General features: G+C 42.7%; 1 protein-coding gene across 1 annotated transcript in view; it reads left to right on the top strand.

Moving 5' to 3' along the window:
- mrpl12 (mitochondrial ribosomal protein L12) overlaps positions 1-23,737 on the top strand; it is a 31,229-nt gene extending 7,492 nt beyond the window's left edge. Inside the window, exons 4-5 of the mRNA XM_060942503.1 lie at positions 15,009-15,146; positions 23,212-23,737. Coding sequence (XP_060798486.1) covers positions 15,009-15,146; positions 23,212-23,328 — 255 coding nt within the window. The 3' untranslated portion in view covers positions 23,329-23,737. The remainder of the gene's footprint in view (positions 1-15,008; positions 15,147-23,211) is intronic.
- Positions 23,738-26,308: the final 2,571 nt, after the last annotated feature.

Below are 26,308 nucleotides of genomic sequence, written 5' to 3'. Positions count from 1 at the left end.
GAAAAGTGATACTTTTTCTGTCACGTCCGTAACGCATCTTTTATTGGCGTTTTCTGGCATGCCCTAGATGTACTATGGGAATTGTTCTTGTTCTATCACTTCTCCAGTATGGTACAGCCTTAAAATATGCAACACCTGTTTAAATACTGGGAGACAATAAAACATGCACTGGGTCATTTGTTGCCATTTTGAGTTCAAGTGTCACGTCCATAACGTTGAAACTGGCCGATTTAACTCCACCTCTCGAAACTTTCAGGCCGCAAATCTTGCATGTAGCCATTGTACTCGCCGGAGTTTCTATGCTGAAATATATCCAGACCGCCGACATTTTCTTCTCGTGGTTTGTTTTTCCTCCGCATGAAAAAGCTGCCACTGTATTGGTTAAGAGCGGCTATTGGCCCACTCTCATTGGTCTGGAGCAGGTCAATAGCAATAGCTGCTTGGCGTGCTTGGCAGGCATGCACAGTGATCACGTGTGATCACACAACACAGAGTGTAGTGAGTGTCGGGAGAGAGAAGGCTGCGTTCAAGTGTCATACTAGCATCGGTAAATGGTATCGGCACCCTATTTCTTGCTACTCGCCAATACCGATACCACCATTTTAGTGCCAGATCGGGGCCCCGCCCGATACTGGTATCGGTGCAACACTAATTATTATTACGACAATTGTTAAGCAATTTGTTATATAAAAGCACTTTACACTAGCCTAGTAAATGAGACCCACCCGCCTAGCGGCCAAAAATATTTTTTGCCTGCGAGTGGGTCTAGCCTCGCACCATATAAACAAAAACACCCCGGGCATCAAATCGTGCCCGCCAATCACAACGCAAGGTTTTTGTTTGGATTCTTTGGGCGGGCTTTTGCAGGAGTGACGACAAAGCTGCGTGACGCTGGAGAAAGCACAACAGGAAAGATGGCTACGGCTAGTGAACAGCGCGCGTTTGACTCCGCTTTGGAATCAGTTTTAGAAGAATTAGACTTGGAGTTTTCGTTGAAACATGAGCAGGAAGAGGCTCTCCGCTCATTCCTTTTCAAGAAGGACGTTTTCGCTGTTTTGCCGACCGGCTATGGCAAAAGTCTGATCTACCAGCTGGCTCCGCTCGTAGCCAAAAGGATGGGGCTAGTTTGTGCAGTACGAAGAATTAATAAACAGCTTTGAAACATTACTTTTTGATTGTTTCTTATTTTCCCGTTATTTTAAATTTAAGGGAAATTATTTCACCAAACACCACTAAATAAAAACTCTCAAAAACAGTTTAAGCAAACCCTTGAAAAACACTTGAAATAAGAGTGTATGTTAAGTATGTGGTACAGACTCCAAACTTGTGGTCATTATCTCCAAACTTCTTAATATCTAGAACCTGTTTATTAATTAATACGCATTTTGAAAAATTATTTATTTCAAGGTCTCCCCCACTGCTTTCTGTCGCTCTGACTACGTCACAGTCACTGTTCCGCTGATTGGTCAGAGCGTTGGCCTATACGCACAGAGACAGTTTGAAAGACAGCGGGTTGTTCCTCCTACATCCTTCGGAAATGTCTACGAGCGAGGCCAGACTAACTTTACACATCTTTCAATGAATTTATTTTATAATCATGATTTATTTATTTAATATACATGTATTTATCAAAAGCGAGGTGATGTTGGGCGCGGGAGGTTTTTGCATGGCCCAATAAAAATAACTTCAAAAAAGTAATATATGAGTAAAAGTTCACCAAATGCAACATCAGGAAAGTAGAAATTTTGAAAACACTTTCACAGTCATAACCCTACCGCCCATCCACCCGCAGCTGTTTTCTGCAGTCCTCTAATCAGCCGATCCCTCGACAGCAGCACAATGCATCAAATCAAGAGCTTCGGTTAATGTTCACACATCAGAACGGGAAAAATTGTGATCTGAAAGTGTGACTTTCTTTCACTGTGGCATGGGTGTTGGTTTGAGATGGACCAGACGGACCGGTCTCAGTATTTCAGAACCTGCTGATCTCCTGGGGTTTTCACACACAACGGTCTCTGGAGTTTCCACAGGATGGTGTGAAAAACAAAAAACATTGAGTGAGTGACTGTTTGTGGGTGGAAAAAACAAAAGCACCTTGTTGATAAGAGGTCAGAGGAAAATAGACAGATTGGGTCGAGGCTTTTTTTTTTTTTTTTGCCAGGAACGATATTGTAACTCGTATAATCACTCTTTACAACCGTGGTGAACAGAAAAGCATCTCAGCATGCAACAGCAGAAAGAACACACTGGGTTCCATTCGTGCAGCCAAGAACAGGAATCTGAGGGCGTATTCACACCCATGTTGTTTGGTCCCGACCAAACGAACCAAATTTCCCTTGGTCCGGACCTTTTGGGTTGGTCTGAATACAAACCACCGAACTCTGGTCCGGACCAAACAAGCGGACCGAGACCGAGCTGCAAGGTCGGACTCGGTCCGGACCAAAGGAACCCTGGTGCGGACCTTTTGGAGGTGTGAAAGCAGACCGGACCTAATCTGACAGTTTTGCTTTTTTGTACCTCGGGAGCTTCCGTCGTTTGTCGAGCATTATGGGAAACAGAGTCTTGACACTCCACCGCAAAGTGCAAACACTGTTTCGGTTGTCAAGGGAACCTTACAACAGTCGTTCAGTCATTCAGACCAGTGGTAGGCTAGACTACAGAGTACAAAAAATGAGTAGGGGGCAAACGTGGGCCGAGGAAGAAACGCGTACCCTTGTGGATATCTGGGCAGATGTCCACATATCTGAGCTTTTGGAGAGAACACACAAAAATGCCGACGTGTTTGCTGTATTCAGTGAGAAAATGAAGGAGAAGGGGTTCACGCGCTCCCCAGAACAATGTCGGCTAAAAGTGAAGAAACTCCGTCAGACCTACATTAAAATCGGGGACATTCTTTCAAAAAGTGGCGGTACTAGCGACGCAAAAAAGAAATTCATCTATTACGATGGATAAGGCGAATATCCCGACACATACCTCCTCCGTCTTGCGTGAAGAGCCAGAACTGTCGCAACATGATGTGCGCTCATCAGCGCTATCCTCCGTAGCCGCCTTGCCCTTTGAAGTCGTCGTTGATAAATTACTTGTACAACAGCATAGTAATCGCACAATTGTGCAAACAGTAAAAACTGGAAAAAACATATAGCTTTGATGACATTAAAAAGAATAACAGCACGGAAAGCCTCCATGACTACTTTTGAACTTAAAGGGATAGTTCGGGATTTTTGACATGAATCTGTATGGCATCCCCATCAATAGTGTCGTGCAAACACACTGACCTTACCCCCGACAGCATCCTGTGAGTCCAGTTCTTGTCCAGTTTTGGTCCAGACGAAAGTAGTCCGGCAAGTTTGTTGGGGTCACGAAAGTAAAACGTTTTTCGTCTCAAAACAGTACGTGTTCAAAAGAGTGATATATTTGCATCACAAAACCGTTGCCAAATAAAAAGTCAGACCTCGAAATCGCTTGGCACTATTTTCTCTCCCTTCTTATCACTGCGCGCTGCCGCCAGGTGACAGCGAAACGCAGACCCACTAAGCTGGTGGGAGACCAAGGCTGCACTCTATCCACGGCTTACACACGTGATGGCACGGAGGATGTGTATAGTGGCAGCATCTGTCCCCCCAGAGAGGATCTTTTCAAAAGCAGGACAGATTATAACTGAGAGGGGAAACAGAATCAGAATTAACTAGTTAATTGCAGCAATTAAAGGAATAGGTAGGCAAAGGAAGGCGCAAAGACACCGTGCAGCGCCTGAAAACGGGTTTTCAGGCGCTGCGCACGGGTTTTCAGGCGCTGCGCGGTGTCTTTGCACCTGCAGCGGTGCTTTGCCTGTGCTGTGGCTGAAAATAGTTCCAGATATAAATTGGTCTAGTAAATCCCTTCGTGTTAATTTGCATTGATATGTGTACTCGATGTGAATGTACAAGTCATGAGAAATAATTATAAAAAATCTTCCGAAAGAGCCGGCTCCTTATAGTAAGAAGAGCCAAAAGAGCCGAAATTCCCATCACTAGTAAACAATGACTGAAACAGCCGTGGCTGTCACCTGGCAGCAGCGCGCAGTGATAAGAAGGGAGAGAAAATAGTGCCAAGCGATTTCGAGGTCTGACTTTTTATTTGGCAACGGTTTTGTGATGCAAATATATCACTCTTTTGAACACATACTGTTTTGAGACGAAAAACGTTTTACTTTCGTGACCCCAACAAACTTGCCGGACTACTTTCGTCTGGACCAAAACTGGACTCACAGGATGCTGTCGGGGGTAAGGTCAGTGTGTTTGCACGACACTATTGACGGGGATGCCATACAGATTCATGTCAAAAATCCCGAACTATCCCTTTAACGCTTTGTGCGCGTGTCGTCTCTGACCAATAGCTGAACGGCCTCAGGGCGCGTGGCTTTGTTGACAGATTTTGGTCCGCTTACTAAAATGTACAGTGTGAAAGCGAACCGCACCAAAATGAAAAAATAAAAAAAACATTTGGTTCGGACCAAAGCAAGTGAACTATCAAACTATCCTGGTCTGAATACACCCTGAGAATCAACATGTTCCTATTAAAGTGGCCGGTGAGTGGGTATTCGCATGCAAATTAGTTTTGTGGCAAACATCTGGTTAAATTTGTGGAAAATGTGCGGCAAATAATTATAATCTCTGTCTGTTGACGCAGGTTCGCTGGGATGTTTACAGTTTACAGAAAATTCATATTTTGTGTGTGAAGTAAAACCTCTTAAAATTAAAGTGCTGATTAAAACACAATCCGACTGAATGAAGTACAACAAACTGCACAGAGTGACAGGATTCCCTGTTAAATTACAGTAAACTCCAGGCAGCTCGGTTTATCTTAGTTTATTACTTAAAAAAAAAAATCTTACAATACAGTGCTGTATGGAATATAAGCTTTACAATAGAACACTATTCTTAAAGGAGATGCGCAGAGCCTTTATTTTTAAATAAATTTGAGTGGATAGTATTTCCATCTTTGACTCTTGTATGCTGCATAAATGGGAATAAAAAATATATATTTTTGAGAGTTAAAATCGACCGCAAAGTTGGCGTTCAAGCTGCCCTGCTGAGCCAGCCAGCCCTGAGCGCGTGACGTCACAGCGGGAACCGGTTTTAAGGCCGAGGCCTTTTTCAGCTATTGAGGTTTTTCACCCACGTGACCAAGTCATGTGATGCTGCCATTTTGGACGTCACGGCTCGAATCAGTTTGAATGCGAGGAAGGCGACAAACGAAAAACATAAGGAGCGAGATGCAGAAAACACCTTCACTATCCAGCGACGTAGGGCATTTACAGGGCGAGCAGAGGGAGAGGTATTTGCAAAAATTGAGGTTAGCAGGCTTAGAGAACGACGTTTACCTGCTTCCACCAGGATTGTTCACTGACGTACGGAAGTACACCAAGCCCTCGTCTTTACCTGACTTCGGCCCACATGATCTGTATACCTATGTCGTTAAAAACCCATCGCCATACACAGGTATTGATCTGAAAGCGTATAAGAGTTTGGATGCCTACTAGGGCTGTAACGATATGCGTATCGAAATCGCGATACGCAGAGCCACGATCCGTATGGCGATACAAGAAGGCAGAATCGCGGTACACCCTTTCAAACTTCTCCTGAGCCCAAAAACAGAGGCGCTTCCAAACTTCAATTTATGAATACTTTACTTTTTATTTAAATTACATTTTAAACTTACTTAAATTACTTTTATTTTTTTATATCTATTAGTAAGTCGTTTTTTCGCTGACCTGCGACAATCTTCTGCGAGTCACGCAACGTCCGCACTCGCCACTGGCAGAGCATTCATTTCTTTTAAGCGCTCGCCATTCTGGTTGCGACGCGGGGAGCGAATCTGTAAACAAGCAGCTCATTGGCTGGCTAGGTGTGCCACAAACCAATCACAATCAGTGTTGCCAGATTGGGCGGGTTTAGGTGCTTTTTGGCTGGTTTTGAACATATTTTGGGGTGGAAAAAGTTAGCAATATCTGGCAACACTGAAGGCATGTCTGCTTGGGCGGAAGCCTTCTGCGGCAGTTACATTTTGACACGCGAGCAATGTTTCACCATAAAAATTCCGTAATTTCCATCTGTTTTCCGCGATCACAGAAAATCATTGGCCCTATGAGAGTGAGACAGTGAGAGAGCCACCCCCCCAAAAAAAAATCTTAACGGATTTACACGATTTGGAAAAATGACTTTTTCAGAACCGAAAAAACCAGAGCTTCCGGCTCAACAGTATTATTTTGAGAAATAAAACAATCTTTGGATATACATTTGTTCATTTTTGCATACATATTACTCATTCTCTGCAGTGATCTGAATTATCTGTTATTAAATAGTTAATGTAAGTAAGTAAAAGTCAAATTTACTACTTTTAAAAAAACATTTAAAAAAAAAAATCGTGGGCGTATCGAATCGTGGGTCAAAAATCGCGATACGAATCGAATTGTGAATTGGGTGTATCGTTACAGCCCTAATGCCTACAAATATTTTGTGTCAGGCTGGGTAACATGCCTACGTCAGCGGGTCGTCCCTGGAGCCGGTGGTTGCCATCTTATTACAGCTAAGGTTTGTTCACATTTTCATTTACTTTCGCTGGGAGCTAGCGCGCTTGGGCAGGCTGGGACGTCGGCTCCGGCAGCTATTTATACTGGATCCGGTGTAAATAGCTGCCGGATCATAATTACAGTAAACTAGTAAATCCAGTAAAGGAAAAACTTGAGACTGAAAGGTTTTAACAGTCATCCAAATGACTGACCGTAAACATTGCTACAGTAACATACCAGCTACTGTTGTTGACATTAGCTAGCTTGACCTTCAAAATGGCGGACACCGGGGCGTCACGTGACCCTGTGACGTCAGGTGAAAAACCTCAATAGACAGAAGTCATATAAATAAAAATTTATGGTGACAATAAGAAATGCTGTTACCAACTTGCTCAACTAAGACTGATTTGACTTCATTGATTGTAGGTTGACTCTCATTAAAACAGGTGGGTGTTCTAACTTATGCAACAGACATGTACATTAGGGCTGTAACGATACACCCAACTCACGATTCGTATCGCGATTTTTGACCCACGATTCGATACGCCCACGATTTTTTTAAAAATGTTTTTTTAAAGTAGTAAATTTGACTTATTAACATTTACTTACTTACATTAACTATTTAATAACAAATAATTCAGACCACTGCAGAGAATGAGTAATATGTATGCAAAAATGAACAAATGTATATCCAAAGATTGTTTTATTTCTCAAAATAATACTGTTGAGCCGGAAGCTCGTTTTTTTTTGGTTCTGAAAGTCATTTTTCCAAATCGTGTAAATCCGTTAAGATTTTTTTTGGGGGGGGGGGCTCTCTCACTGTCTCACTCTCATAGGGCCAATGATTTTCTGTGATCGCGGAAAACAGATGGAAATTACGGAATTTTTATGGTGAAACATTGCTCGCGTGTCAAAATGTAACTGCCGCAGAAGGCTTCCGCCCAAGCAGACATGCCTTCAGTGTTGCCAGATATTGCTAACGTTTTCCACCCCAAAATATGTTCAAAACCAGCCAAAAAGCACCTAAACCCGCCCAATCTGGCAACACTGCATGCCTTTCCGGTCAAGTGATTGTGATTGGTTTGTGGCACACCTAGCCAGCCAATGAGCTGCTTGTTTACAGATTCGCTCCCCGCGTCGCAACCAGAATGGCGACCGCTTAAAAGAAATGAATGCTCTGCCAGTGGCGAGTGTGGACGTTGCGTGACTCGCAGAAGATTGTCGCAGGTCGGCGAAAAAACAACTTACTAATAGATATAAAAAAATAAAAGTAATTTAAGTAAGTTTAAAATGTAATTTAAATAAAAAGTAAAGTATTCATAAATTGAAGTTTGGAAGCGCCTCTGTTTTTGGGCTGAGGAGAAGTTTGAAAGGGTGTACCGCGATTCTGCCTTCTTGTATCGCGATACGGATCGTGGCTCTGCGTATCGCGATTTCGATACGCATATCATTACAGCCCTAATGTACATGCATGCATTTTCACTGATAAAACGTAAAAGGCTAATTAAATAATCAGACGAACTGAGACAATCACATTCTGAAGCAAATTAAATAATCTTATACCGCTAACTTAAACACACAATACAAGTTACATGTATTAATCTAAATGCAGGAAAACGACGAGTGTTTTTTTTTTTTTTAAATCCGAATGAGAGTCGGAGCTTACCCGTCTGCGTTCTCGCTTCTTAAAGGCCGATTTGTTTTTGAAACAATCTGACTTTCAGTTGTTCAGTTCTCCGTTCATTCACTTCTTCCATGTAAGGGTGAGATGGCAGCTCTTCATACTGTGTATTCTGCCATTACTGCTGGGCTCAGGCAATTACTAAAACGATATGTTCCGCCCCAGGTTTTAGCAACAACCCTTGGCTCACTCCGGGAGAACTGGTGCAACTGAACTCCCTTTCCTTTTCTTGTAGTTTTCTTTTCCTTTAATTGTTGGTCCTGCACCCTCTTTCAATCCGGGCTTATAGCCAACGCTCCTCAACAGATCCGAGGTTTCGGACGAGTCTTCAGTAAAACGTACAGAGCAGAGGAGAGACCACTTCGTAGCCGCCCAATGTGCCCGGGAACTTCTCGCAAACGCGTCCAAATCTTTGCAGTTTGAACATTCTTGGACCATGAATGCAACGTAAATCCACCTTCTGTCGTGTTACTGCACCGGCCAAAAACACATCTACGTGGCATGGCGATAAATTAGCTCAAAATGGAGGATTGGAGCTGCAGTCAGCTCTGTGTTTTAGTATAGCGGAAATGGCGACGAGACGGATAGACTTCCTGCTGTGATGTTACGGACGTCAAGGTCATTCACTCAGACCGCTACCTATATAAATCACTTTAATCATAAAAATGACTAGATTAGATTTATTGTTAACGCTTAAAACTATTCCTGTGCCGTTCTTGAGGTCTCAAGGCATTTATAAACGAAAGTGAGACCATGGCTCTGCGTATCTGCTTTAAGTATTCCGTCCGCACTCACTGGATATCAGCAATCACGTGCTCTGATTGGCTACTCTACTATTACTACTACAATATCCGCTCATATACGGTGAGTAGAGAAAAACAAAATGGCGGAGTATGCTGCTGAACCAACGGAGGACGAAATTAAAAACTCTACTCGAAAACAAAACCCCAAAAAAATACAAAAAAAGGAACAAAATATGGATTAAAAGTATTTAGATGTTAAGTGTCTTTCTCCCCCCCACCCCCCCCCAAGAATTATCACGTTTTTTGCAAAGTGCTACTGTCATTTCGCTGGTTTGTTGGCATTCTAAGCAGAAATGATTTTATCGGACATTTTGTATAAAGTTTTTATTTATCAGATTTGCAAAAAAATGCTCAGTTTCTCAAAATCCAGTGAATGTGGATAGAATAAAACCATTATTCCACTCAGTCTCGTTGTACATGGCTTATAGACGACTCTGTGCTACGCGCCTCGTCAGCTGTCAGCTCATGTCCGACTTGATTCCGTGGAATAATTAACTATACACAGGGATTAAAGCTTTCTGGAAATCCGGATATTTGACAAAACTCTTGAAAATCTCCAGTTTTCCGAATGGAGAAATTTATTTTTCGCGTTCCTAGACGCGGCGTAATACTTCGCATTGTCCTTGCATGGGCGCGGTCCTTAAATAGCCCAAACTTAGTTCATTGATTAAAGACAGGTGTTTTGTTAACGGCGCGTGTGCCGGAGCTCGTTAGGCGCGCCTTCAGGTGCATGAGCTAAGGTGCGCAGGACTGACACTGTTATGCGCAAGCGCAACACAATCGCACTAGAAAGCACGGTCAAGCTGCCCGTGTAGCTGCAGTCTTTTTAGTTGCGAATTACGAGTATTTCCGCTTGTGTTAATAATTCGCCATGTCAAAACAAGCGAAACTTTCCTCCTCCTTTCGACGTGAAGAGAGGTCAGCAATTTATTATATGTGCCCGAATCCAGGGACACATGTCGGCCCGGGGGCATTTTGAGTTATTGGCAGATTCAGAAAGTACAGTTTCTAAGCTTTCCAATGATGCCTTCCATGTGGAGATCTGACAATATTTGAAGAATGTGTGGCCTTTTGAAAGTGTATACCTCTTAAAACAGGAAAGGGAGAAAATCGCCCTCAGAGTTTTCCATCTCAGCTACTCTGGGTGCAGGGCGGGCACATAATGATGCTCATTTGCATGACATTAAGGAAAGCTCTACCCCCTACTAGCTAGCACGATGCTACTTTCATGTAAACAAAGATCACCACGTCAATTCAGCACGATGATAACACAACGCTAGTTTCATGTAAAGCCTCGGTCACAACCGGCCGTACCGTGCTCCTACGGCCAGTCTACATGCAAAAAACGCAAGAAACGCACGAAGGGCGCGTGAAACGCACGAGAGCGCGCGTGTGACGTGCTGATTTTCGAGCCGCAGACCGGCCGCAGAGGTTCTTTATCATGTCAAACCAACTCTACGGGCGCTTACGTTTTTTTCAGGTCGCAAGACAAACTTGCGGCCAACGCACGTCTTTCTCCATGAACAAAAAAAAAAAACGCAGCAATTTGGGAAACGCCAAAAATCACACGGCCAAAAAATCGTACGTCCGGTTGTGACCTAGGCTTAACCAAACCACAACACTCTCCGTTACATGCAAAAATAACCACACAGCCTTAGATTAATAAACTCACCCCATCAGAAAGAGAAACGGCGCCTTGCACACACCAATGCCTCCGATGGAATGTAGTCCTAGCTTCCTTTTGGTTGGGTTTTTTTGCTAGAAATGGTTATCTCTGATGTAAAAACCGTGTGTCTGTTTGCTTCACAGTGTTTCAGCTCCCCTGCACTCTGTTTAGCTTGCTCATGCCATAGTGAAATTATGCAGCTTAAGTAGCCACGAGCTCAGCTCGTATCATACAGCTGATTCGCAAAAAAAAACCCCAAAAGCCTTAAATCTTCATGTGAATGGCCCATATGGTAATTTAGCCACACCCCCCAGCAGGCTACAGTCCTGACAAAAATGAGACAATTTGCAACAAAAAAATGTATGCTTTTCCAACAAAACAATCTATTATCTGAAACACTGATTGCATTCTTCAAGATCTCAACTTGCACATGATGGAAAAAAACAATCACATTTAAAAAAAAAAAAAAAGCTTCTTTTGTGATTATCTCGGATTCGTTTCGGCCGACATGTGTCCCTGGATTCGGTGAGGCGTCACACACATATATTTTTTTCCATCAAAGTTGCATTTTGTGGCTTCGAAGCTAAGTTTTAGTGCCATTTCTAGAACGCATCATCAAGAAAACGTGGAAGAAACAGCAATAATGGAAGAGCCGGTTTCTAAGCTGCCTAAAACTAGCAATGGGAATTATTTGTTTGTTACATAATGCACTCAGGCTGCCAGTCAGTGTGTGACCGACACACACACACACACACCCTGAAAAATCCTAGCTAGATTTACATGAGAAATTTGGTTTTCATTGGTGTGTTTAAATTTACAGACAATACGAACTAATGTAAACTATCGGCTTCAACTCACAAATCTGAATTGGAAATGTTTAGTTCACTTTAGCTTCTGCAAACGCACAACTCTACTAAAAGATTGATAAACGAGGCTCAACGTCCCCAACACTGAAACCTGAAAGCTTTAGAAACTCTAACAGACCTTTACTTTTTAACAGCACTGTTTTGGGATTTTGCTGAGTTTACCTTCAACTGTCTGATCTTTTCAAAGTAATGAACTGTGTAGCAGGAAAATCGCCACGTTTTCTAAACGCGCTCCTGAAAATGACTCATTAACTCGGGGAATTAAATTTGATCTTTTTGACATGTTAATCATTAATGTACGTGAAAGAAAAAGGCTTAAAGGTTATAACTTGTTTTAATGAAAATAAGTACAAAATGCACTAGAATGCAGGGTTTTGCGTGTGTTATGTTATTAAAATATTTTTGAGGGACGTTACGCCCGTGCCCCCCCCCCCCCCCCCCCCCCCCCCCCCCCATATCTTAGTTTGACTTTCAAAAGTTCAGGGTTTTTTTTTTCTTTGTACCACTTTCATCTCTGTGTACATAAAGTTAAATTTAATTAACATAACAGGATTCATAAATGTGACCCCTCACCGAATCCAGGGACACATGTCGGCCGAAACGAATCCGAGATAATCGCAAAAGAAGCATTTTTTTCGAAATTTGTGATTTTTGTTTTTTTCCATCATGTGCAAGTTGAGATCTTGAAGAATGCAATCAGTGTTTCAGATAATAGATTGTTTTGTTGGAAAAGCATACATTTTTTTGTTGCAAATTGTCTCGTTTTTGTCAGGACTGTAGTCTGCTGGGGGGTGTGGGTAAATTACCATATGGGCCATTCACATGATGATTTAAGTCTTTTGTTTTTTTTTTTCCGCGAATCAGCTGTATGATCCGAGCTGAGCGCATGGCTACTTAACTGCATACAGGCGTGTAATTTCACTATGGAATGAGTTACTAAACAGAGCGCAGAGGAGCTGAAACACCGTGAAGCAAACAGACACACGGTATTTACATCGGAGATAAACATTTCTAGCAAAAAAACCCCGCAACCTCGTTTTCCAGATTGAATGGAATACTTGAATGATTGGATGATACACGGACCGTTCTAGGACTACATATTCCATCGGAGGCATTGGTGTGTGCAAGGCGACGTTTCTCTTTCTGATGGGGTAAGTTTATTAATCTAAGGCTGTGTGGTTATTTTTGCATGTAACGGAGAGTGTTGTGGTTTGGTTAAGCCTAGGTCACAACCGCACGTACGATTTTTTTGGCCGTGTGATTTTTGGCGTTTCCCAAATCGCTGCCTTTTTTTTTTTTTTTTTGTTCATGGAGAAAGACGCGCGTTGGCCGTAAGTTTGTCTTGCAACCTGAAAAAAACATAAGCGCCTGTAGAGTTTGTTTGACATGACAAAGAACCTCTGCGGCCGGTCTGCGGCTCGAAAATCAGCACATCACACGCGCGCCCTCGTGCTTTTTATGCGCGCTCTCGTGCGTTTTTTGCGTGTAGACCGGCCGTAGGAGCGCGTACCATACGGCCGGTTGTGACCGAGGCTTTACGTGAAACTAGTGTTGTTAGTTGTGTTATCATTGTGCTATTTTTCTTTCTTACGGTGTGAGTAATTTTTCAACCACAAAACGTTAAAGTATACTTTAGGACTTAATTTTTGTACTTCATAATTGTGTTGGGCATACTTTGCATGGAAGGAAAATTGACGTGGTGATCTTTGTTTACATGAAAGTAGCATCGTGCTAGCTAGTAGGGGGTAGAGCTTTCCTTAATGTCATGCAAATGGGCACCATCATGTGCCTGCCCTGCACCCAGAGTAGCTGAGATGGAAAACTCTGAGGGCGATTTTCTCCATTTCCTGTTTTAAGAGGTATACACTTTCAAAAGGCCACACATTCTTCAAATATTGTCAGATCTCCACATGGAAGGCATCATTGGAAAGCTTAGAAACTGTACTTTCTGAATCTGTCAATAACTCAAAATGCCCCCGGGCGGACATGTGTCCCTGGATTCTGTGATCTGCCACAAATGTTGAGATGAGTAAATACAGCCGCAGTGTAAAAACACTGCATCAATCTGACCGGGGGGTGAATTTGGAGCTGAGCAAAATTTTGTAGGGACAGAAGTAAACAGGAGACTTTTTTTTTTTTTGGGAAATCAAAAAAAAAAATCTGAATAAAATGTTCCTTCAAAAACCAAAATACAAAAAAAAAAATTCAAATTCTCATCTGTCCAAAATCCTTGATAAATTAGTGAGTGTGTGAAAACTTTGTTACCCAAATGAAGCCTCAGTGAAAGTCCATGATGTTCTTCAGGAGAGCAGAGACGCAATATGAAAATAATCAACTATGGGACGGGAACCGTAACCCTGCCAAGTTGTCATTTTCACCCAGTTGTTGATTTCTTTCCTACCACAGCGCAACACCAAATGTTTTATTCCTTATATGTTGTTGAAGTGAGGTTTTAACATTTCTTCAGTCTGCTGGATAATACACACCAAATTTTAGCCAGATCGGGAAGTGCGTTATTTATAATGTTAAGTTGATTTTTTTTTTTTTTCGCTGTGCAGTTTTCATCAAATCCTGCGCTGTGATTGGCTGGCGAGCGGGTCCGTATCCTACAGTACAGACCCCGGTTACGGACCTCTGGCGACTCGCTCGTTCACAGCGACAGCAAACATAGTAGCGATTTTTGTCAACATTTATCTTTTTTATAAGATTTAAATTTTTGCCAGCATTTCTCAGCAGAATAGCATTAATTTTACAGCATGGATAGTGATAACGACAGTGTTCACAGCGAAAGCGAGTTTTACTACCCTGAGGAAGAAGAAATAAAAGAAAACATTTCAGGAGAAAGCTAAAAACCTCTAACTGTTGCTAACGCCGAGCAAAAACATGGCTGAATGACTCAATTTTGTATAAATAGGGGACTGCATAGGCGGCAAAATGTAGTTTTTTCCTGCCATGGAAGTGCACTTGTATACCGAGGAGGAAGCCATTTGCATTACAGCTGTGAATGAGGATTCAAAATGGTGGCTCGCCTCAGCTCGGTTTTCCCTTTCGGGCGCTCTCGTTTTCTGTTAGAATTTGGTAAAGAAAAAATAAATATATTATTTACCAGCTTAAGGTCGGGCTGTATGGTGAAATACCGTGACCTCGGCCCAGAGGGTCTCGCTCAGTACTTTCAAGACCTCGGTCACGATATTTCACCATGCAGACCTCCCAGCTGGGAAATAATATGTATGTTTAAGCACATACTTTCTCACACGTGTCAGTTTGTTTGTTTTATTTTAAATATTGGGTGTAACTATCACTTGGGTGTGTCTCGTACTGTTTGTGCTGACGTAACTGCTGGTACTGAGCTCCTGTATTGTTTAATTTGTTAATGATGCTGGATATTTTCTCCCACTGTGAACTCTGTGTGGCTGGATTCAAATTAACCGTTTGTTTCCAGGTGGCGGAGGAAGACGTTGTTCCGGCGAAAAAGGAGAAAACTCATTTCACAGTGAAACTGACCGAGCTGAAGGCGGAGGATAAAGTCAAACTGATTAAGGAAGTGAAGAACTGCATTCAGGGGTTAAATCTTGTACAGGTGAGACCATCGTGTAGGATTTCTAACTGAAACACGAGCGTGTACGGGAACGCGTGCTTACGAGGTACTGCAGAGGAAGAAGTCGAAATTTACCGTCGTGATTTATTTTGGCTCGGTGCTCGGCGTGCTTCCGACTTGATATCGGAGTTAAACTCGCCTTCGACTCAGACGGTTTAATTTTCAAACCATTAGCTTCTCTTGGATTGGTTTAATCTGGTTTTTATTTTTAACAAAATAACTTGTTCCATCGAAAGGTGTTTACTCAATAGTTGCTTTCAGGAAAAGAAAATTAACCTATATATCAGGGATGTGATTTGGGGCTGGTGAAATTATCTGAAAATTTTAGCCGGGGGTCTGGGGGCCGCAGGCCCCCAGCTGGTCCAGGGCAGCACCCTGGTGGGGGGACAAGGGGGGAAGCCCCCCGAAGCTCCTGGGTTCTGGGGTTTTCTGACTTAAAAATTGTACTAAAATGGCAAGCAAACACACAAGGAAAAAAAACTTGTCATGATTAACAAATTCAAGCCAATTTAATGGTCAACATGCAACTCTGACACACACACACACACACACACACACACACACACACACACACACACACACTTGCTCACTCTCTCTCTCTCACACACACACACACACTCGCTCACTCTCTCACACACACTCTCACTCACTCTCTCACACACACACACACGCTCGCTCACACACACACTCTCTCTCTCTCTCTCTCTCACCCCCCCCCCCCCCCCCCCCCCCCCCAAAGAACCAGCGCGAGCAGTGCCCGCTAGCCCCACACCTTGTGACGTAATTCGCCCCGAGGCGAGCCGCGGTTTTTCTCCAACCATTCCCAGCAGAACTTTTTTTTTCACTATTCTGTCGATTTCTTTAACTCGATTTGCATCTTTATGCTCGATCACGGAGGCTGCCATCTTTCAACTCTGTTTGAAGCGAGCTTACGTACAGGTATCTAACAAGCGCGTTCATTGGTTGTTACAGAGCGATGAGCCAATCACGTACCTCATTTCATCTCATTGACGTAATTACGTCATTTACGCAATTATGTCATTGAGATGAAACGAGGTACATGATTGGCTCATCGCTCTGTAACAACCAATGAACGCACTTGTTAGATAGCTGTACGTAAGCTCGCTTCAAACAAAGAGTTGAAAGATGGCAGCCTCCGTGATCGAGGCGTAAAGATGCAAATCCGAGGCTGCCATCTTTCAAACAAAGTCGGAATGAATAGGATACGAATGTGGATGAGGGAAAAATCAGAAAAAAAATTCTCTTCAAGTTTTGAGGTGAAAAAAGCAGAATTCCGCGAATTCGCGGAAAAATCACATCCCTGATATATACACACAGCGAAGCAGTTATTAACGTCAATTAATTTCTTGAATAATTTATCAGTTTATTCAAACCTCTTGCAGTTAAGTGCTGAATTACAGGTTGATGTGCAGTATACAATAACAGTTACAAAATAGCGAGCACAAATACTGAACTGGCACAAAATGAGAAAAAAACCCGACGAGTTTTACGTGTCATTTTATAACTTGGAACTTACGGACCTTGATCTATAACCATGACGTAAAGAAACACTTCTACTCGCGGTGACCTGATGGAGCAGGTTTCCCCTTTTTGATATCGGGTTTAAATTTTCTACAAGCTAAAGCTCTGCGTCTCTCTAAAGTAGCAAAATTGCGCTGTGCAAGCATGTCCTTGTGCTTTTACGCCGGGAAGCATCATCGATAGCGCACGCTTCTGTACGAGTTCAGTTGACGCCGATAAATAAGATGGCAACGCAAGCAAAAACAGCTGCTGCGTACTCTAGTGCAGATCGTCACAAATTCACATCGCAAAACGAACTGGAATAATCACATTAATCAAGTGGTGAAGAAGCCAACACCACCAGGGCTTTTCTTCAGAGAAACATCTACCACTGTCTGTATACGGCTACATCCACACGACAACAGCAACGAGATTTTATTTAAAAAAAATATCGCGTCCACATGGGCAACGGATCAGTAAAATATCAAGTACATATGGCAACGCTTGCTGAAAACGATGCAATACACATGCCACGCCTCTACGTGCGCTGTAAGACGGTCCCATCGGAGACACCAGAACAATAGAAGAAGTAGGACGCATGCGCATAAACCCCTTCTTCTACCCGGCGTGAAGCACTCTCAGGAACAAGCACACAACAACAAGATGATGGCTGCGACTACGCGAGGAAATCGTGCCTTCTGTGTGTACAAATTAGTTTTATTAGTGTGCATAGTTTTATATAACTTAATTTTCTTATTGTGTGTGAACATTTTGAAAAGCATTTTTATATAATTTCTGTAACTTTTTATATTGTGTGTGAACATTTTGAAAAGCAGTCTTATCCAATAAAAAAAAGAAATTCAAGATATGGTTCAGTTACTTGTTTATTTAAAAGAAAAGCTGTATACAAAAGTGAATGCAATGCAGTTGTTCATACAAAACAGCGAGAGTGCTGCTTGTTCTAGTCATGTGGTTGTGACGTCATCGTAAACAAATCCGTTCTACTCATCCAGACGACTTCGCAACGGCGCCGTTGCTAGGTTTTTCCACTCTGGAGCCCGTTCTCGTAGCCTGGGAAATCCCATGCTGCTTTGCACAATCGTTCCGATCTGAAAAGACAGCATGGAAACTATGGTCTAAAGGCTCGCCTGAGTTAGGGAGCCAATCAGAGAGTGGGGAGGGGTGGAAAGACGGTGACGCGTACTACTCGACAAATGGAAGCTTGTAGTTTATTTGGGACTGTTTACGGATCACATTTAACATGGCGGCGAGCGATACAAACCAAACTTTCGATCAAGCTTTGTCTTGCACAAAATGCAGTAATCGTTCAGTGCCATTGTTTTCCTATTTTTGTTTTGCCTTCTCTTTCTCTTTCCTTCTTCGCCTCTTCATTGCTTTAACTACGTCACCAGGTACAACTGCCATGATTGGCCATGGGCTACGTATACGCCAAATGATAGACATTCGCAATGTCCAATAAACGGCCGTTGACAATCGTAAACCACACCTCCCCTACAAGAAATTCAATAGGTGGATTCCAGACCATATTTCACTTGTGATATGGTCTGGTGTTAACCAGACTACCGTTCTCGTTTTGGGGCACCCAAAACGCCGGTGCCGTGTGGACGCCAGGCCGAAACGATAAACAATTTTATCAGATTCACCTGAATCCGTTGCCATGTGGACAGGGCCTAAGACCAAGGACCTATGCTATAAAGTTCCATCTGAGGCCTCAGATAGAATACGCCAGCGTAATATGGGATCCATGTACCGCCAGCATTATTCACAGCCTGGAGATGGTTCAGCGTCATGCAGCCAGATTCCTGACTGGTGACTTCCATCGTACCAGCAGCATCAGCTGGAGTGGAAAACCCTACAAGAAAGAAGAACTGCGAGCAAAGCCGTCATGATGATTCATATAGTGAACGGTTTGGTTGCAATCCCAAAAGACTACCAACAAGAGCCACAGTGAGAGGACATGACCAGCGATTCCTCGTTCCCTACGCAAGAACGCAGGCAAAACAACACTCCTCCTTCCCTGATACTATCCACATATGGAACAGTCTACCAGCTCATATCATAGCAGGCAACTCGGTCACCACCTTCAAGAATGAGTTGCACAGCATCAAAGCTAACATGTTTTTAGTTGTAAATGCAAATTCTTTTATTTGCTACCACACCACATATCAGTTAGGGCGGTCCCAAAATTTATTTATTTATTTATTTATTTATTTTAGGATTTTGTTACGACCACCTTACCTTCTCATCTCATTATCTCTAGCCGCTTTATCCTGTTCTACAGGGTCGCAGGCAAGCTGGAGCCTATCCCAGCTGACTACGGGCGAAAGGCGGGGTACACCCTGGACAAGTCGCCAGGTCATCACAGGGCTGACACATAGACACAGACAACCATTCACACTCACATTCACACCTACGGTCAATTTAGAGTCACCAGTTAACCTAACCTGCATGTCTTTGGACTGTGGGGGAAACCGGAGCACCCGGAGGAAACCCACGGGGACACGGGGAGAACATGCAAACTCCACACAGAAAGGCCCTCGCCGGCCACGGGGCTCGAACCCAGACCTTCTTGCTGTGAGGCGACAGCGCTAACCACTACACCACCGTGCCGCCCCCCACCTTACCTTACCTTTTTTTTTTTTTTTTTTTAAAAACGTTGCCTAAAAGGTTATTGTGCGAAATTTGGTTAAGATTGAACAATGTTTAGAGGCTGTCCACACGGCAACGGATTCAGGTGAATCTGATAAAATTGTTTATCGTTTCGGCCTGGCGTCCACACGGCACCGCCGTTTTGGGTGCCCCAAAACGAGAACGGGTTCCAGAGTGGAAAAATCTGGCAACGGCGCCGTTGCGAAGTTGTCTGGATGAGTAGAACGGATTTGTTTACGATGACGTCGCAACCACATGACTAGAACAAGCAGCACTCTCGCTGTTTTGTATGAACCACTGCATTGCATTCACTTTTGTATACAGCTTTTCTTTTAAATAAACAAGTAACTGAACCATTTCTTGAATTTTTTTTTTTTTTTTTAAATTGGATAAGACTGCTTTTCAGAATGTTCACACACAATATAAAAAGTTATATAAATTGTATAAAAATGCTTTTCAAAATGTTCACACACAATAAGAAAATTAAGTTGTATAAAACTATGCACACTAATAAAACTAATTTGTACACACAGAAGGCACGATTTCCTCGCGTAGTCGCAGCCATCTTCTTCTTGTTGTTGTGTGCTTGTTGCTGTGAGTGCTTCACGCCGGGTAGAAGAAGGGGTTTATGCGCATGCGTCCTACTTCTTCTATTGTTCTGCTGTCTCCGATGGGACCGTCGTACAGCGCACGTAGAGGTGTGGCGTGTGTATTGCATTGTTTTCAGCAAGCGTTGCGTTGCCATATGTACCTGATATTTTACTGATCCGTTGCCCATGTGGACGTAATATTTTTATTTTTTTTAATAAAATCTCGTTGTCGTTGTCGTGTGGATGTAGCCTTAGAGATGCCACAAAGCTATTAAAGTTTTCACTCAAGACACAATATAAAATAATGTGGCTTATTAACTGTTTCATATCAATGCAAACAATACAGTAATATAACTTCCTGTGTTCAAAGTAACATTAGCTATTACTTGTCTGCGATTTTTCTAAACCCTTCAGTATTCTGGTATCTTGTGGAGATAAAAGAACACACTAAGAACTTCCCTAGCAGAAGGAAGCTTTCTCCCAGACAGTTCCTTGGAAGTGGGACCAATTAACCAAACATAATTGTCCTTTCTGGTGTTGTGCTTTGCACCACCGGTACTACTTGTATTACTGTTGCTCGCCATCTGAAAAACATAGAAAGAAAAACATCGCAACTTCATCAGCATATTACGATCAGCGCTCATTGTTTAAGAACCCCTTAGTGCATGAAAGTTAACCTTCTATCAGTCTATAAACTCTTCCTGCCTCTTCTTTTTCATAGAAGTGGCATATTCCCTCTAGAACTGTGACTTTGTGGGGGTTTGAGATTTTCTCTGCAACAGTCTACGCACCAACTAATGTTAACGGCTTAACCCGATTTGCAACCTTGTGTGGCACCTCTAAATATTAACCAATTTTTCTGAAATTTTGCTTGTTGCCTTCTGTTAGCCTGTGTAAAAAAAAAAATGGTAGCGTGGTCGCAATGTTTTGATAAAAAAAAAAATTTTCCCATACATTTCGGGACCACCTTAGTATCATTTCGATAATATGCCAGAAGGTTGTCTGAACTGTATTGGAAGAAGAAGGGGTCTCACAAACGAACAGTGCACCGTAACCATGCCACCTATGGGGACACCACACTTCCTTATGGTTCTCGGAATGTAGCGCCTGCGGTTGGCTTTCCTTTATTATATAGTAGAGATGAACGTCCCAGATCAAGTCATAGGAGATAATTACTCTGAGTAACTTAAAGGCTCTGCGTATCTCCTTTATTTTTAAATAAATTTCTGAGTGGATAGTATCTCCATCCTTGACTCTTGTATGCTGCATAAATGGGAATTTTTAAAAAAAATATATATTTTTGAGAGTTTAAATCGACCGCAAAGTTGGTATTCGAGCTGCCCCACTGAGCCAGCCAGCCCTGAGCACGTGACGTCGCTGCAGGAACCGGTTTTAAGGCCGAGGCCTTTTACAGCTTTAGACCAAAGTCATATAAATAAAAATTTATGGTGAAAATAAGAAATCCCGTTACCGACTTGCTCAACTAAGACTGATTTGACTTCACTGATTGTGGGTTGACTCTCATTAAAACAGGACGGGTGTTCTAACTTGTACAACAGACATGTACATGCATGCATTTTCACTGATAAAACGTAAAAGGCTAATTAAATAATCAGACGAACGGAGAATACATTCTGAAGCAAATTAAATAATCTTAAACACACAATACAAGTTACATGTATTAATCTAAATGCAGGGAAACTTTTTTTTTTTTTTTTTAATCCAAATGAGAGTCGGAGCTTACCCGTCTGTGTTCTCTGACTTTCAGTTGTTTGTTCAGTTCTCCGTTCATTCACTTCTTCCATGTAAGGGCGAGATGGCAGCGACATCCAGTTTAGAAATCAGACGGCTGCTCCACTCATTCACTTTTCTTCATACTGTGTACTCCGCCATTACTGCTCGGCTCAGGCAATTACTAAAACCCAGGACGGAACGGGATGTCACCAGTTTTAGCAGGGAGGTCACTGCCCGAGCGATATGTCCCGTTCCGCCCCGGGTTTTAGCAACAACCCTCAGCTCACTCTGGGAGGACTGGTGCAACTAAACTCCCTTTCCTTTTTAAATAAATAAATAAATAAATGCTTTTCTTGTAGCTTTCTTTAATTGTTGATACTGCACCCTCTTTCAATCCGGGCTTATAGCCAGCGCTCCTCAACAGATCAGAGGTTTCATACGAGTCTTCAGTAAAATGTACAGAGCAGAGGAGAGACCACTTCATAGCCGCCCAATGTGCCCGGGAACTTTTTGCAAAACGCGTCCAAATCTTTGCAGTTTGAACATTCTTGGGCCATGAATGCAACGTAAATCCACCTTCTGTCGTGTTGCTGCACCGGCCAAAAACACATCTACGTGGCATGGCGATAAATTAGCTCAAAATGGAGGCTTGGAGTTGCAGTCAGCTCTGTGTTTTAGTATAGCGGAAATGGCGATGAGACGGATAGACTTCCTGCTGTGATGTTACGGATGTCAAGGTCATTCGCTCAGACCGCTACCTATATAAATCACTTTATTCGTAAAAACAATAAATCTAATATAGTCATTAACACTTAAAACTATTCCTGTGCCATTCTTGAGGTCTCTAGGCATTTATAAACGAAAGCGAGGCCATGGTTCTGCGTATCTGCTTTAAGACTGGACACGCTCGACAGACACGCCACCCAAACGCAACTATTATAATGAAAGCTGTCGGTCGCCATGGACTTGCATTTAATCAGATTTGGGCACATATTCTTTGAAACAGCGAAAGACTGGATAACAAAGTTCAAAACTGACAGCGAGTTCCCAGGTATAATTCCTCACATGGTGGGATCATCCACGAACTTTACGTGTGCCTGCCAGGATGAAATGAAGTCCTTTACCGTTACTGAAAACAGCATGGGGCCCTAATTTGGTCCCTTGCGGGATGCCGTCAAACAAAGATCACGTGTTTGTGCGCATCGGTAGTGAGGTGTCGGACTGAGATCTACCTTGAACAAAGGACGCAGTCATCTATCGGATCAAAACCCTTTTGAAAATCTGCAAAGAAGAACCGTATACTACAGTTCCCTTTATCTGGCGCTTCTCGGGTGAGGTGTAACCGAGAGACTGTTGCGTGAGATGTTGATTTGCCCACAACTGCAAACGGATTACTGTCTAGTTTATCCAAAACCATGGTGGGGAGTTCTTTCTAGAGTAAAACCTTCCATGATGGTTTCAAAAGTGATTTTTTAAAAATATTTGCCTGATTTAGTTTTCATTAAAATCTTTTAAATATCTTGTCTCTGAAGGCTAAGAAGCTGGTGGAGTCGCTGCCGCAGGAGATCCGGGCGAACGTTTCCAAAGACGAAGCAGAGAAACTGAAGGCGGCTCTAGAAGCAGCAGGGGGCACTGTGGTTCTGGAGTAGATCCCCGCAGCACCACTTCGTCCATCATTACTCCTTTTTTTTATTTTTATTTTTTTTAAACCATGAAGCTGGAAATAATTTTGGGAAACAGATGTAAAGTGATGTATACCTGGGTGTGTGAGCTCTCAGACTGAACTCTAGCAGGCTGCATGCTTGCGTTCTTTCACCACCCGGCCATCACACCTCTGTCTGTCTGTCTGTGTCTGCAGAGCTACAGACAATGTCAGAGTAATATGTCTGTCTGTCCGTCTGTCTGTTTCAAAGCAATAGAGACGTGCGCCATTTGTCCATGGTTAAATAAATGTCATACCGTAATGTGGAAAATGTCATGATATGAGGGCCAGAGTCAGTTCAGTTCACTAATGGCTTTTTTTCCCCTCTTAGAGATTACAGAACACTCTCAAAGGTTGTTGTGGTCTGTCATTTCATATTTAATAGCATGTTTGCAATTTAATTTCACTCCCCCCCCTTTATTCAGTCGAAGCAAAGATGTAACTCAAAGGAGTTGATCATTTCAGTCACTTCATTCCAGTGTTTGTGCTGGAATTCCGACACAAGCCCACTTCGTTTTACTTAATGAGGTCCTAATGAGGTCGTGAACCAAATCTCATTTAAGCCTCGGTCACAACCGGCCGTACGTGCTCCTACGGCTGGTCTACGTGCAAGAAACGCACAGAGGGCGCACGTGAAACGCATGGAGGGCGCGCGTGTGACGTGCTGATTTTCGAGCCGCAGACCGGCCGCAGAGGTTCTTTGTCATGTCAAACAAACTCTACGGGCGCTTACGTTTTTTTCAGGTTGCAAGACAAACTTACGGCCAACGTGCGTCTTTCTCCACGAACAAAAAAACAGCGATTTGGGAAACGCCAAAAATCGCACGGCCAAAGAATCGTACGTCCGGTTGTGACCTAGGCTTTAATGAGGAAAAGGATAAAAACCACTGCTGTGGTCATCACTATCCTCTTGCAATAGGACCAGTTTGGATGGCAAAATCAGTGCTAGTAGTACCTTAAAATTTAATTGGAATACAAAAATGTGTTCATCGTGCCAAAAGGGTTGAAAAGAAAAGTTTTGAGTGAGAAAAAAAAGGTTTAGATTCTGGTTTTACTGGCAGAGGGATACAGTGAGCGTCAGGTTGCTTCCATCCTCAAACTTTCAAAACCAGCAGTTCATAAGAACAAGGTCAAGCAGCAGACATCGGGGACGACAACTTTACAGACTGGCAGAGGGCGAAAACGACTCTCCGTTGACCGGGATGATCGGCAACTCCTTTGAATATCACTCGACAACCGTAGGATGACATCAGGTGACCTACAAAAAGAATGGCGAATGGCAGTGGGGTTAAGTGCACGGTAAGGGCGGTTCAAAACAGGCTCGTCTGAGTGGGGTTGAAGTTATGCAACGCCAGAAAAAAACCCTTCATCAATGAGAAGCAAAGAAGAGCCTGGATGGGGTTTGCTAAAGACCACCAGGATTGGACCGTCGAGGACTGGAGTAACATCATTTTCTCTGAGTCATGTGTTATTCCACGAAATCGAGTCGTACATGAGCTGATAGCTGACGAGGCGCGTAGCACCGAGTTGGCTATAAGCCATGTACGACAAGATTGAGCGGAATAACAGTTTTATTCTATCCACATTCACTGGATTTTTAGAAATGGAGCATTTTTATTTTGTGCAAATTTGATAACTCTGTACAAAACGTCTGACAAAATAATTTCCACTTAGGCGGGCTTCTTAAAAACAATATTGATGGCTGCACGAATTGACTTTAGTGGTTTGTTTGTTTGTTTTTGTTTGTTTTTGTACAAAGTGCCATCTCGCTGTTGTGCCGAAGTATAGAATAGCTTTAGACATTTTATTTAATTCTTCCTTGGACATTTCGGTGATGTAATTTTCAAACTTCTTTGAGATTTTGAACCAGTCTTTAAAAAAAAAAAAATTCAGCTAGTTTTAATGCTTCAAGATGAAGAATGTAAACAAACCAGTGAAATGACAGGAGCAATTTGTGAAAAATGCGATAATGATTAATTCTTGAAAAATAAAATGTTCTTCCTGCCAAGTACTTTTTTAAAATATTTTTTGGGGTTCTGTTTTCAAGTAGTTTTTACAACCCCGATTCCAAAAAAGTTGGGACAAAGTACAAATTGTAAATAAAAACGGAATGCAATGATGTGGAAGTTTCAAAATTCCATATTTTATTCAGAATAGAACATAGATGACATATCAAATGTTTAAACTGAGAAAATGTATCATTTAAAGAGAAAAATTAGGTGATTTGAAATTTCATGACAACAACACATCTCAAAGTTGGGACAAGGCCATGTTTCCCACTGTGAGACATCCCCTTTTCTCTTTACAACAGTCTGTAAACGTCTGGGGACTGAGGAGACAAGCTGCTCAAGTTTAGGGATAGGAATGTTAACCCATTCTTGTCTAATGTAGGATTCTAGTTGCTCAACTGTCTTGGGTCTTTTTTGTCGTATCTTCTGTTTTATGATGCGCCAAATGTTTTCTATGGGTGAAAGATCTGGACTGCAGGCTGGCCAGTTCAGTACCCGGACCCTTCTTCTACGCAGCCATGATGCTGTAATTGATGCAGTATGTGGTTTGGCATTGTCATGTTGGAAAATGCAAGGTCTTCCCTGAAAGAGACGTCGTCTGGATGGGAGCATATGTTGCTCTAGAACCTGGATATACCTTTCAGCATTGATGGTGTCTTTCCAGATGTGTAAGCTGCCCATGCCACACGCACTAATGCAACCCCATACCATCAGAGATGCAGGCTTCTGAACTGAGCGCTGATAACAACTTGGGTCGTCCTTCTCCTCTTTAGTCCGAATGACACGGCGTCCCTGATTTCCATAAAGAACTTCAAATTTTGATTCGTCTGACCACAGAACAGTTTTCCACTTTGCCACAGTCCATTTTAAATGAGCCTTGGCCCAGAGAAGACGTCTGCGCTTCTGGATCATGTTTAG

This window comes from Neoarius graeffei, chromosome 16 (assembly GCF_027579695.1).
Source record: "Neoarius graeffei isolate fNeoGra1 chromosome 16, fNeoGra1.pri, whole genome shotgun sequence".
Taxonomy (NCBI): domain Eukaryota; kingdom Metazoa; phylum Chordata; class Actinopteri; order Siluriformes; family Ariidae; genus Neoarius; species Neoarius graeffei.
Note: the sequence above shows the minus strand (reverse complement) of the source record. Positions and strands in the feature narration are given on the sequence as shown.